At 57.2% G+C, this 13194-nt stretch overlaps 2 protein-coding genes across 13 annotated transcripts in view; both read right to left on the bottom strand.

The window, feature by feature from the left end:
• Positions 1-263: 263 nt before the first annotated feature.
• HOXB8 (homeobox B8) overlaps positions 264-13194 on the bottom strand; it is a 21298-nt gene continuing 8367 nt past the window's right edge. Inside the window, exons 1-6 of one of the 12 annotated variants that reach the window (XM_045835708.1) lie at positions 6192-6309; positions 5386-5444; positions 4133-4205; positions 3001-3227; positions 2242-2713; positions 264-1430 (exon numbers count right to left, since the gene is read on the bottom strand). In XM_045835708.1, coding sequence (XP_045691664.1) covers positions 1123-1430; positions 2242-2665 — 732 coding nt within the window. In that variant the 5' untranslated portion in view covers positions 2666-2713; positions 3001-3227; positions 4133-4205; positions 5386-5444; positions 6192-6309 and the 3' untranslated portion in view covers positions 264-1122. The other 11 variants (XM_045835707.1, XM_045835718.1, XM_045835710.1 and 8 more) reach the window with 11 other exon arrangements.
• HOXB9 (homeobox B9) overlaps positions 9225-13194 on the bottom strand; it is a 5145-nt gene continuing 1175 nt past the window's right edge. The window contains exon 2 of the mRNA XM_045835706.1: positions 9225-11096. Within this exon, the coding sequence (XP_045691662.1) occupies positions 10861-11096 (236 nt within the window). The 3' untranslated portion in view covers positions 9225-10860. The remainder of the gene's footprint in view (positions 11097-13194) is intronic.

Genomic DNA, 13194 nt, shown 5'->3' with positions numbered 1-13194 from the left:
GGCCACGCAGCCTCGGAACGCGAAGGGTGGGGGCTTCTCTTGGCTCCCCTCCCTGGCTCCTCTCTCCTCCAATCACGCGCAGCCGCCTCCCTCACCCCTTGCGCCCCTGAGCCAAGGGACTCGCACCACCTGCCTCCAGCCCCCGCCCCCTCCTCCGCACCGCACGGCCCGGCCCGGCCTGGCGGGCGCAGGAGGCCGGTGACCGGCTTCCCACAGCTCTGCAAGGCGCCGGGAGCAAATGAGGAGCGCGGGCCCGGCCAGCCTCGGGTTCTCGCTTGTAAACTTTATTGTAACTCTTCCGCCCTTTTCAGGCGCAGACAACAGAACAAAGTATAGAGAAACAACAAAATATATAATTAGCCCTCCCTCCCCCCAATAAAGCAATTCACGGATACAGGATACATTCTCTTCACAGTAAACCTAAGAACACTTTTAACAATTGCCCACAGCGCGCATGCTAACTAAAGTAACCTCTTTTGAGAAACACTTAAGACAAAACTGTCAAACCAAAAAGGTGGGGAGGAAAAAGAGAGAAGCAAGAGAGAAAGCCAGCGAGCTAGGCAGGGCAACAGGGAGAGAGGGGAGGGAGGAGAAAATGAGGAGGGGGAAAGAGAGAGAGAGAGAGAGAGAGAGAGAGAGAGAGAGAGAGAGAGAGAGGGAGACAGAAAGAATTACGGCGTGAATAGGCAGTTTCATGTTGTTGGGAGAACTTAGCAAAAATCGGTACCTCGGTCATTACAAAGAAGCACGTTCAAAGGAAAAGAGACCATTGCACAAGGAGGCTTTTTACAGGGGGCGGGGGCGGGGGCGGGGGCTCAGCCAAGCCGCAGCCGCTCACCCTCGCTGGGCGAGGGAGTCCTTGCTTACAATCCTTGTCTCTCCCCACGACCCCCGAGAGAAGGGAAGGAAATCCACGGTAGCTCACACACAGAAGCTATTACGAGATACTACCACTAGCGGGGACTGGCGCGGTGGGGACGCTGCGGTGGGAGGCCAGGCTCCGGGCCCCGCTCGCGGGGCCGGAGCTCTCTCGGGTGGGGGCGGGCGGTGGTGGCGGTGGCGGCGCGGCCCGGGGGCCGGCGGACGGAGGGCCGCCGCGGCCCTGGCAGTCCCACTTGGAGCCTACTTCTTGTCGCCCTTCTGCGCGTCGCCCTCCTCCGCCGCCTCTGGGGCCCTCTCCAGCTTCTGCTTCTCCAGCTCCTCCTGCTCACATTTGCTGCTGGGGAACTTGTCTTTGTTGTTTTCCTTTTTCCACTTCATCCTCCGGTTCTGGAACCAGATTTTGACCTGTCTCTCTGTCAGTCCCAGCGCATGCGATACCTCGATCCGCCGCTTGCGAGTCAGATAGGGATTAAATAGGAACTCCTTCTCCAGCTCCAGGGTCTGGTAGCGGCTGTAGGTCTGTCGGCCTCGCCTGCGTCCGGCGGCTGCTGGGAATGGGGGAAAGGGCGAGACAGAGGGAGGGGAGGGTGGGGGAGGGGACGGAGACGGAGAAGGTTGGAAGATTCGTGAACCAGCCTTGGAGACCAGTATAATAAGGGCAGAAGAGACCTTCTACCCGCGCGCGGGGGAGGGGGCGCTAGGAGGCCGCGGTCAGCGGGGGCGGGGGGGGGGTTGGTGGTGAGGGGGATCAGACACCACTGAATTTAAGGGAACCAGAAGGGGAAGCCCTCTCCCCCGGTAACAAGCCCCAGAGAGTGGGGTAGGGGTGGTTCAAATCTATTAAAAGTGCCATAAACTTTAGAAGGAAGGATGTGAAGGAGGGGGAAAATAAGAATAAAAAAGCCGGGATGGGAACGAATGGACCCACCTTGAAAAGCCCCCAGAGCCTCTGCCCCAGAAGAAAAGTTTCTTCAGGGTAATTAAACTATAAAGCAATTGAGAAGTGCAGAAGTTGAGCGCCCCCACTCCCACCACCCTTTCTCCACTACCCCCCATAAAACAGTAAAAGGGGGGAAGAGGAGGGGGAGAAGAAGAAAAGTCAGGCGGGGTGAGGGGTTTATGGATTCAGGAAATGTCTCTTAGAGACCCTCCTTCAAGGGGAACAAAAAAAAAAAAAGAAAGAAAAGAAAGGAAGAAAGAAAAAAAGGAAGGAAGGAAGGAAGGAAGCGAAGAAGAGGGAGGCCATCTGAACGGAACAGGCAGGTCCAGCAGGAGCTGGAGGAAATGCGCCCCGGCCTGTCCGGCCCCGTGGCCCGCCTTGGGCCCTCAGGTCTCCCTCCCGCCCCGCGGCGAGCTCACCTTGCGGGCGCATCCAGGGGAAGAGCTGGGTGGGCGACGGGCTCTGCTCGGACCCCTCGGCCTCCTCGCCCAGGCCGCTGGCGGCGGCGAGCTTGCAGTCGGCGTACTGCACCAGGTCTGGATCCTGCGCACCAAACAGGCTCTGCCGCTGCAGCGGGTCGTAGCCGTAGAAGTTGCCTGGGTCCCCGTGGCACGCCACGGCGCACGGGTTTTGCTGGTAGGGAGCCGTGGACAGCGACGACGGCCCGTGGTAGAACTCCTGGATTTGCGACGGGTGCTGGAAGCTGCCGCCGCTGCTGGGACCGTACACCACGGTGGGTCGGCCGCCCAGGTCCTGGGCGAAGCCGCAGTCATAATAATTGGGGCGCAGGGACTCCCCGGTTTTGTATTTGGAGAACAGTGAGTTGACGAAATAAGAGCTCATTTTATTGAATTTTGAAGCGGCGGCGGCGGCGGCGGCTGTAGTTGGGGGCTGTTGGGGAGGGGGTGGGGAGGGGGAAAGGGAGGGAGAGAGAGAAAAAAAACGCGGATTCGCCGGCTCCTAGTCACCCTCGCCAGGAAAGGAGAGGGAAAGGGAGGAGGAAAAAAAAAAAAAAGAAAGAAAAGAAAGAAAAGGCGAAGAAGATCTCGAAGCCACCACACTTTTTGTGATTTCCAGGAATAGAAAAGGACAGCGAAGCCTCGGAAAGTCTAAGCTTGCATGGCAGCCGCGGCTCGCTCGCCCTCCCCCCACCCCCCACCCCCCAAACAAAAATATACCGCCACTTAAAGAGGTCCTCGCTTTACATTTCGAAGAAAGGATGCCAGTTCATAAACAGTTTTCGGTGATTTACTTCCCTGCAAATGAGTTGTTTCATATTTTGCACTGTCTTTTCATGATCATTTGCATCCATTAGAGACCCCGCATCCTATTGGCTTCTCCGTACTCCTCCCGGACAGAACGCAGAGCGAGGGTGCGAGCGAGAGAGAGCGAGCGAGAGAGAGAGCTAGAGCGAGAGAGCGCCAGGGAGTGAGGAGAGAGCGAGGGGGGAAAAAAAGGAGGGGAAGAAAAAAAAAACACACACACCCAGGGAGAGAGAGAGGGGGAGAGAGAGGGGGAGAGGAGAGGGGGTGAGAGAGAATGAATACGGATTAAATCTGTTTAACTACCTACATTAATGAGATATCTCTCGCCTCACAACAAATCAAATACCTTCGCAGACCACCCCCAAAGACTGATGTGGGGGAGTCACGGAAAAAACCACGCACACACACAGACACAACGCGCCAGGCGTAAGCACGCTGTTAATTTCGTGATTTTAACGAGGCAGTTGGAGTCTTTTTAAATGTCAGGGTCGCTTCGGAAAAATGTAAAAGAACACGGTTTAATTGCGCCGAGTTTTAAAAGGTCCTATAAATGTAATTGGTATTTTAATACAAGTTATCAAATCATACAGCTTCCTCTCCTAAACATATTTTCAAACAAACGAGGTAGTCATATTTAAAGCTTTAATGATCAATTTCCTTATTATTGATAAAGGTTTAACTATCCTGTAGAGGGAATTGGCTGGGTAACCGGCCCCCCCCCAAAAAACGGCTGTAAACTCTTTAACAAACTATAAAACGCAATAAAGCTGGAGTCTGTTGTTGTTTATGCCGCAGCGCATAAAAGCTGTTAGCATTTTACGAGTTCTTTCCTCTACAGCTATAAAACTGCAGCTTCGATCGCCCCCGCCGCCCGGCTGCAGCACGGTGGGGGTGACGAAGCCGAAATGAAAACGATTATGGGTTTTTTCGGCGCAAACGGTGACTTTCCCGAGATTTTTTGCCTCCTCAGCTGTGACAGCACCTGTCCCACCCGGTCTCTGCAGCCCCCAAGCCACCCCCTCTCTGCCCCACCCAGGCCACTCACCAGCGTTCCCCTATTAAACAAACAAGCGCAGGTTTTCTTTGGAGAAGGGGTCTGGGAGGGCTTGAGGAGGGACCTGGGCGGGGAGAAGAAACTTTCTGGTTAATGGGCAGTGGTGAAGCACTGAGCAAAGTTGCCCCTTGCAACTGAGGGTTTTGCAGTGTTGCACAGCCTCATTTGGGGGAGTGCTGGAGTGGGGAGGAGGTCTCTAGAAGGCACTTGGGCCCCAGTCAGCACTTTGGGGGGCCAACTTTGTGTGATGGGAGAGGGGCCTGATGCCACCAGCAGGGTGACAGCCAGTTGGGCTGCCCCACCTCTGCACCCAGGCCTTGGGACCCAGTAACCAAGCCCAGTGGCCTCCCAGCCTTCCCAGGCCAGGCTTCAGCATCCAAGGGTGAGAGGGCACGGCTAAACCGCCCGCACATCAAAGGGAAAAAGGGGCCACTGCTGGGCACCAAGGCCCTGGCACCCGGCCTGGCTGCACGCTGTCCTGTGCCCTCCTCTGCCCTAGCCAGTGGCTGTATGGGGTGTAAGAAGGGGACACCTTTTAGCTCTCAGTGTCCTTCGAGCCATTGTCACTGCCTAAACTGACCTTGGGGTAGAGGGGATAGGGATGCAGCAAGGCCACTGGGCACCCCATTTTCTCCCTCCTCCCCCTGAGCTCTCCCTCCAGACCTGAGTCCCTGGGGCTGACACGGACTGCAGTTTCGAACTGACTGGGTGCCATGTTCTCAGGCCGGTGGCCTTTTCCGGCCTATCAGGCCTAGTGACAATGGTGACTAGGCTTCAGAAGGCCCTGGTCTGAGGGTCTGAGCCAACAGTCTCCGGAAGGAGCTCACTGGCCAAAGGAAGGAGAGAAAAGAAAGGAGGAAGGGAGAGAACGAAGAGAAAATTTCTAGCAACAAAAGTGGAGGTTTTCCAAATACATTCAATTAATGGTTCAGTTAGGGGAGAGGTTTGCCCTGTATTGAGAGGAGTGCTTTTTGGGGATCGGATTCACCCCAACCTTTGTAAAAATGAAACCATCGCCATTCTAAGGGGAGGTTACCATTGCGGCCACTTGGCCCTTCAAAAGTGAACGTGAAGAATGGGAGAGGGCTGACAGGGGGAGACAGGAGAAAAGGAGGGGGAGGTCTCGAGCCCCCGGCCCCGGACCAAGAGGGCGGCGAGGCAGTGGAAGGGCGAGTTAAGTTGTTGCCGAAGCGAACATTTTTATCAAGTGCGGCGGATTTTATGGTCATCATTTGAGGACTCACCGGTGAGGCAGAAATTCAATGGCTGGTTCTAAATCATCCCTACACCGTGCCAGAAATTCCTGATGGAAGGAAAATGTTTCTATTATAAGGAAAAACAAGAAAGAGCGAGGAGATAATTTATAAACACCCAACGGAGCGCAGATTTATTAGAGAAACTCAACTGGAGAAACTCCGCCGGCCTCTTCGCACCTGCTCCTAGGGGAAAAGAGGGGAGGCTGCGGCCGGGCTGGTTTTAAGGCGGGGGGCATCTGTTTCTCGCTCAGGCTTGTCCCGACAGCGGGCCCGGACGGGACTGGGCCAGGAGGAAACACATGTGGAATCCAGGGGGCTATGGGCAGGCGGCGCACGGGTCTCAGAACGAAAAACTCCCGAAGCCCAGGCCTCCAGCTGCTAAATTGGGAAGGGAGCCGTGCAGCTCACGTTTGCGCACCGAGCCCGAGCGCACACCTGGAGATGGCGCGGACCGCAGGGAAAACCGAGCTCCAGCTCCCGGCCGCCGCTTCTGCCCCTCCACGCTGCTGCAAACCGCGCAAGTTTTCCGCGGCCCAACTCGGGGCGCACAGAACCCCCCCAAGAAACCCCGGAGCTTTCCTGCACCTCGCCGTTCCGGGGGAGGCCCTGCCCCGCGCCCGGGTCCCCCCCCCACCCCCCCTCGACGCGCGCCCAGCCCCGACCCCGACACTTACAAAGGCTCTTGCGCTGCGCGCCCCGCCGCCGACTCCGGGCGCCTCCAACCCCCACCGGAGCCACGGATCCATCTCCCCCAAAACTGCCCCCACCCCCGCCCCACCCCCAGGCTGGCTCACCCGGCTCCCTCTCCTGCCGCCGACTCGGGCAGGAGGTTCCCCGCAGCTTCCTCTTCCTCTGACCTTTTCCTGCCGGTTCTCCCCGTTCACCTGACTGGCTCGCCCGCACCCGCGGGCGTCCCTGCTGCCCCCTCCCCGGAAAACTCTCACTTCCCCCGAACCAATTCTCCTCTTTCATTTAGACCCATTATTCCTATTATTGTTGTTATTATTATTATTATTATTATTATTGCTACTACTATTACTATTATTCCCCGTCCTTAGGCATTTGTTGCCCCACCGAACACAGAAACTGGGTGGATAAGAAGCGCTGAGCCCTCCTCCTGGGGGAAATTCAGAAAATTGACCATTTGAGGAGAGGGGAGCAATACGAGCACATCTGAAATCTATAAAATGGGGGAAACAGCCATAATGAAGCTTCTATTTTTATTACGCGCAAATTATTCATGACTTCTGGTAGCGCTCAGTTCGTAGATTCAGGGCCGACCAAGGTGCGACTTGCAGCCGCCGGCGCCCGCAGCCGCCGCTCCCGGGATTTTCGCGTGGAGCAAGGCTGCCATCTAGCGGTCGTCCTGAGAAAAGGCGCCGCCGCCCCCGACTCCGCCAGTTTCCCTGGGAGCCGGCCACCCCGGCGACAAGCGGGGAGAAACTTTCGCTATTGGCAGAAAAGGGAGAGGGAAACAAGAGCAGGCGAGAGAAAATGCATCGAAAGTCAGGAAATGGTTCATACAATCGTGAAGATAAGCTTTAAAAAATAAAAAGGTTGAGGGGGTGGGAAGGGAAAAAAAAAAAAAAAGCCTGAGCTTTTTTTCCCGCTCTTCTGCTCCCCATTTCAAGACCCCAAGTTCTGGCGGAGACCTCCAAGCAGTGCGCCGTTTCGGGCCGGTAAAAGGGGGAGCCGAGCCCTTTTCAAACGAATACGATTTGTTTCAAATTCTGAGGAGAAACAATCGGGCTTTTTAGTGGGGGGTGGAGAGGAAGCCTGACAGGGTGCAGTGGGGCTGGAAAAGGACCAGGCGGTTGCCCGCGCCCAGACGTCTGGCCCCGCCGGACCTGAGTGTGTGTGTGTGTGTGTGTGTGTGTGACTGTGAGTGTGCGTGCGCGCGGGGGGGGTGTCTTCTTTATGACGTCCGATTCTGGAGGGGGTGTGAAGAACAAAGACAAGAGTCCCGATTGCGTTCTCTAAGACATTTGCGACAACAAAGTGTTTTCTGTCCCCGTTCCCTCTTCTCCTCTCTTTGCGCCCTGGGGCCCCCGGAAACCCCAAGCCCAGTTACTGGACGTTGAAGGTGGGGGCTGTGACAGCCCCCCACCCCCCAGGCCCGAGCCCAGACCCAGCTGCGGCTCTCCCAGCTCAGAAAGTTTCCCCTCACTGTTTGCTTTGCTGCTGTTTAGTTTCTTAACCTTCAGAAATTTATACGCTATAAACTTTTATAGCGGTCATATTCTTTTATTGCTGCGCACACGGCATTGAATTCCTCTCCCGGCTTCTCTGTCTCGCACTCTCTCGGTCTTCCTCCCTGACTATTTCGCTCTCTTTTATGACAACAGATTTCCCCATCTCCGGCTTCCCAGCCTCCGCATCTTCGCCTTTGTTTGTCTTTAAAGCAGCCACCACGGCTAAGGGCCCAGACGCCGCTGGAGGCTTTCCTCTCCCGCGCCCTCACGCCCTACCCTGCAGCACTGCGTCTGGTCCCAGCCTCGGTCTTTGCCTTTCCTCTGGGCTGAACCCGGCCTTCTCCGCCACTCGCAGCCCCGGCTGGCTCCAGGGAGCCCGGGCGGTGGAGGAAGACGAGTCCACACAAGCTCTAAAGCCAGATTCCTTTTCCACCCGGAATGGAACCCTCGGAGGATGGGGTGCCAGGCCCCACCACATCCTGGAGCTCCACTTTCTCCAGCTCCGGCTCGGTCTCTGATTAGTACATCCTTTTGTTCGCTGGAGAGGGGTAGGCCTGGCCTTTTCACTTCCAGGATCCTTTCATCCGGGTTACAGGTTATACTTTGTCCCTACCTCTGCCCGGACCGCAGGGTCCTTGCAGGCCGCGCTGGGGTGGCAGCGTGGGAGTCTCCAGGGGGTGGGAAGCGGGCTCCCAAGCGCCAGCCCGGCAGAAGCCAAATCCCAAAGCCTGGATGGAAAGGGCAGAGCTGCCTGAGAACAGCCATCTTCCAAGGAACTCGAGTGGGGACACCAGAGTCTGACAGGGCCAGAGAGGTGCCTCCCTCAACAGAGGGTAGCTCTGGGCTCCAGCTGGAAAGGGGGTTTTTCTCCTGAGGCGATGCTGTGCCACATTCAACCCTCTCTTTCCACCTTTGGGAGCGGCCTTCCCAAGCCTCCACCCCTACCCACCTCCACCCGCTTTAAACCAAGGCAGCTTCCTTTGGCTCAAACTGGCGCCTCAGATTCCAGGTGGGGCTCCTTCGGATGGAGGAAAGGACAGCGCAGCCTTCTGGAGGCCTCTGCCTACCCGGTTGCCCTGCTGTGGGGAACAGCAGAAAAGAAGTTACTGCCCTCCTTGCTTGCGTGGTACTTTAAAGTGGGCAAACCAAGGTGACGCCCTTGGCCTCCTCTCTCTGCCCCGGAGAGAGTAACTGCTACCCGGAGCTGCACGGCCGGCCCTGCCTTCCCTCTGCCTCTCGAGTCTGTGGGGAGACCCCCCCCCCACAGCGCAACTTCAGAGGAAGCAAAAGCAGACCCCCTTCCCAACTGCTCATCTTCCCTTTCCTCCGCCTCCAGGCGCCCAGCTCTCCTGCCGGAAGGCTCTGCTCCATCAGCTCCCCAGGAAGCCCGCTCTGCAAGGTCTAAGGAGAAACGTCCTGGGCACAGGGGCCTCTCTTTTTCTCCTCACACTAACCCCCTCGGAACTAGGATCTCTGCCCCTGGCTGGGCGAGGAGAGCCAACACAGAATAAGACACAGGAGAGATTTGTTTTCTAGAGTGATATATATTTTTGTTGTTTTTCTCATTTTTTTTTCTTCCAAAAACAATCAGAGCTCTAGGCCCCTTCCCCTCCCCGTTCCCACCCACCACCCTCCTACATAAGCGACAACTGAAGACAGGCGAGACGATCACCCCCCCCCCCCAAAGAAATCACAAAACACAGCACAATTTCACGACAGCCACCGACAAAGCCAAAAAGTTCTACTGGAATGTCCCCTTGCAGGGGCGGGAGACGCAGAAGCAAGAGTCCATGGAATTGAAAGGGGCTGGAGAGGTGGGGGAGCAAGGGGGCGGAAGGGGAGCAGAGGGTGAGCTTCGGCGCGATGATGATTAGGTGCCATTCCGCCTCTTTCCTCTGCACGCGGGACTGTTCCCCAGAAGCGTGCGCTCAGCAGCCGCGCAGATCGCCATCCAGGCCCGCGTCGCCGGAAGCAAAGATGGGCGCTGGGGCCCTGCTCCTCCTGCGCTGGGGCGGGCGGCCGCCAGGCCGGGGGTTCCTCCGGACGTGGGCGGGGTGGGGAGGAACACGCCTCTAATGCCACTCGCCGGAGGCCTCGCTCCCCCTCTCCCCTATAACTTACCCGGGAAGGGAGTTCGGGAATCGATTCTCAATAAATTCTCCATGGGACTCTGCTACCCTGGCTTTCTCGCCTGTGGCGGGGTCGACCTAGCAGGGGACGGAGGGCGGAGGGGTTTTCTACAAGGGGCGGCTTGACTCGCTGGTGCAAGGTGGATCCGACCGAACAGAGATGATTTCAGAGCCGGGAGGATGCGGAAGAATGCAGGGGCCGGTGGGGAGCGAGAGAAGCTACAGTCTCAGTCAAGCGGGGCGCGGATGAACAGATGGACAACACTCTCAAGGCTTACGACCCACGAGCTGACCTCCTTTTGTTGGGAGGAGAGGAAAACGACATGCAGAATTAGACAGATCCTGCAACCACACGTGTGTGTGGTGTGTGTGTGTGTGTGGAATACCTTCATAAAACCTAAGATACCTTCCTAAGACCGCCGCTGCCTTTCCTTGCCCTTTCTAGCTCACCCACTTGGGGGCTGCGTTTATCATACCCTTGGCCCTGGGGTAGGGCGGGGTGGAGTGGAGGGTTCTGTGGGGTCGGTGTTGGGGTGGTCAGCCCTTTGGGCTGCAATGCCTCACTCCGAGGTGTGTCCCTAGACGTCTTGCTGTGTGTGTGCATCAGGGACAGGATCTCGCCTGATGGTCTGCCGGCTGTTCTAACAGATCTGAGGTGCACTTGGGAGGTCACCTCATTGGAGCGTTGGCTGGGAGCTCCCCCCTTGCACTGCTGCGGGCTCCAGGCTGTACGCATGCGGGCGTCTGGTGGGCTCTTTGCAGTTGGGGTGTCCCTCGGTGACTTTGGGGTAGGTGTGGGGGAGACTGGAAGGCTGGAAGCCAGGGGCTGGGGCTTCCCACAAACATCAGAGGGGACTGCTAGGGGCAGGACTAGGGTCTTCCTTTCCTCGTGGCCCATCCCCTTCTTAGCAACCAACTACATCTAGCTTCTAAATTAACAAAACTTTCTCCTGAGATCCAGGGAGAAGAGGGCTGGTAAGAGCCAAGGAGAGAGGCTCTGGATGGCAGGAGAGGACTTTGAGGAGAAGGAGTCCCTTCCCCACTCACTTGACTGTATCCCAGACAGCACTGGCTTTGCAGCCGTCACTCATAAATAAGCGTGAGGGGGGAAAGGGGTGGGAAGTGTGTGGGGGGGAGAATCTTTACTCTTTGCCCTGTTCCTTATTCATTTTCTTCATTTTCATCCGACGGTTCTGAAACCAGATTTTGACTTGTCTCTCACTCAGATTGAGGAGTCTGGCCACTTCGTGCCTACGGTCCCTGGTGAGGTACATATTGAACAGAAACTCCTTCTCTAGCTCCAGCGTCTGGTATTTGGTGTAGGGACAGCGCTTTTTCCGGGAAGAGCGAGCGTGCAGCCAGTTGGCAGAAGGGTTGGCTGAAAGAGAAGCAGCGATAGAATCAAAGGAAGGAAGGAAGGGGGTGGGGTGGGGGATGAAGGGCCCTCCAGTTCTCCTTCCAACAAGGCTCACCCCTGGTTTCCACTTCCCACCTCACGTTGGAGGAAGGGGCACCTGGGCCTTTGAGTGCCAAGGAGGGGCCCCAGCAATGGGCCACGAGTTGCTAGGGACGTCTCCAGGTGAGAGGTCAGTTGGACAGGAGGGAACCAGCCACGTGCCAGGCTGCTCCGCACGCCCAAAGCCTTGCCTGCCTCGGGTCCTCATTCAGTCTCTTCCTGCACTCGTGTCCCAAACGGTGAGGACTCGGGTCTGAGCTCAGCGTGGCCAGCCCCTCCCAGCACCATGGGCCGGTCTAACCAGGGGTGGCCGACCTGAAGGGCCCTGGCTCCAGGTCTGCGAGGTCAGAGAAGGACCGGGCTGGGGGAGAGCAGCTCCTGTTCAGCCACAGCCACGGGACGGCTCGGCCCTTCAGTTCAGCCCCAGGACACTGTGCCCTGGTCACAAGCTCGAGTCCCTTGGCCACATGGCAGCAGGCATGTGTGTCTGTGTAGACATCTCCCCCCCCCCACACACACACACCACAAACACAGGTCCGCACGGAGAGGCACCAACACCCAGCACACTCCAGTTCACAAGCAGCCCCAATTGCAACCATCCATCAACTCCGGTCTGTGGACGAGGGAGCGCCAGGGGCTCACAGATAACTTATGGTTGCAATAGTCTCTCCCTTTCCGCTCCTGCTCAGCTCACATTTTGGTTAAAGCAAGTTCAGGGAAATGGGGAAGCAAGAATGTGCCGGTCCCCTTGTGGGGAGCCATGGATAACGGTGGGGGGGGGGGGCGGTTACAGAGAGTCACTCACAGCACGCCGAACTCCAGCGGGCTCCGTGTGGCAAAGGGGGACTGAGAGCAGGGTAATCGAGTGGAAGGTTTGTGGGGGGAGAGGAAATAAAAAATATGTACAGGCTTCTCTTCTCCTCACTGTCTCTCTTCCCACCCTGGAACTCAGGAAAAGTTGCCACACGAAGCAGAGCTATTAGACATGATAGCCGCCCTCTGCTTGATTCCTTCTCTCCGAATAAAAAAGCACGGAATATATTATTTTAAAAATAATCTGGTTCATCCTACACTAAGTACCATGTCTTACCAATTTGCAGCGCTATTTCCTTAATGTGATTGCCTGTGATGGGACCCACATTCGCATTAAATATGAAAGAGGAAAAAAACGGTTAATAATTGATTCTAACCAAACTGCTGCCTTGCAATAATGGGTTTTCCAGGCAGTTGGGGTTTGGGGGGTGGGGGGGTCTGTTTGGGTGTGAGCAGGGAGGGTTTGGGAAGAATCAGGGTTACTCAAATGCCAGCTCTTATTATTCAACCTGGCTGCTGGGACCCCACAGGGACCTCAGGGGAGTGGGGCAGTAGGGGCGCCCCAAAGGGCCTGTGCACCGCTCTGTTGGTGGGAAATCTGGCCAGGCAAGGAGAGAGTTAAAAAAAAATCGGACCCCCACTCTCCCAAAAGAGTAAGAGGTGAGGACTTGTCCCCACCAGCCCGAGGGTTATGGGTTGGGGTTAAAAGCCCCCAACGAATATTCTCTTTTCAACCCTGAAAACAAAACACACGAGACTCACCACCACCACCCTCAGCCAGCAGCACCTCCAGGAACGCATCCAGACCCGGGTTCCTGGCGGGGGCACTTGAGGAGGAGCTGGGGGATGATGAGGGGCTACTGTCGGAGGGCACCGTCCTCCACCTCTCCGCGAGCCTCTTCTCCATCCTTCCTCTCCCCAGGGCCCCTCTGGGACCCCTCCTTCTCCCTCCGGCTGTCGGCCCCAAAGTTCGGAAGAGATTCCCGACTCCCTGCGAGGCGGGCAGCACCAGCTGGGGCCAGGGAGCCCCGTGGAGAGCAGCGGGGCGCTGCAGAAAAGGAAGCCGCAACCCTGGAGTGGATGCCAAGGAGGGGAGGAGGAGGCCGGGGGAAGGCTCCGGGGAGGGGCCGGCGCATCCGGGGAGGGGGCTCCGTCACCGGTTCCTGGGCTTCCCCGCCCCTCCGGGCGCCGGCTGCCGACCCTCAGC

The sequence above is a fragment of the Phyllostomus hastatus genome, unplaced genomic scaffold, assembly GCF_019186645.2.
Source record: "Phyllostomus hastatus isolate PE091 unplaced genomic scaffold, TTU_PhHast_1.1 phas_contig_210, whole genome shotgun sequence".
NCBI lineage: Eukaryota > Metazoa > Chordata > Mammalia > Chiroptera > Phyllostomidae > Phyllostomus > Phyllostomus hastatus.
The sequence above is the reverse complement of the archived record's forward strand: the minus strand, read 5'-3'. Positions and strand labels throughout refer to the sequence as shown.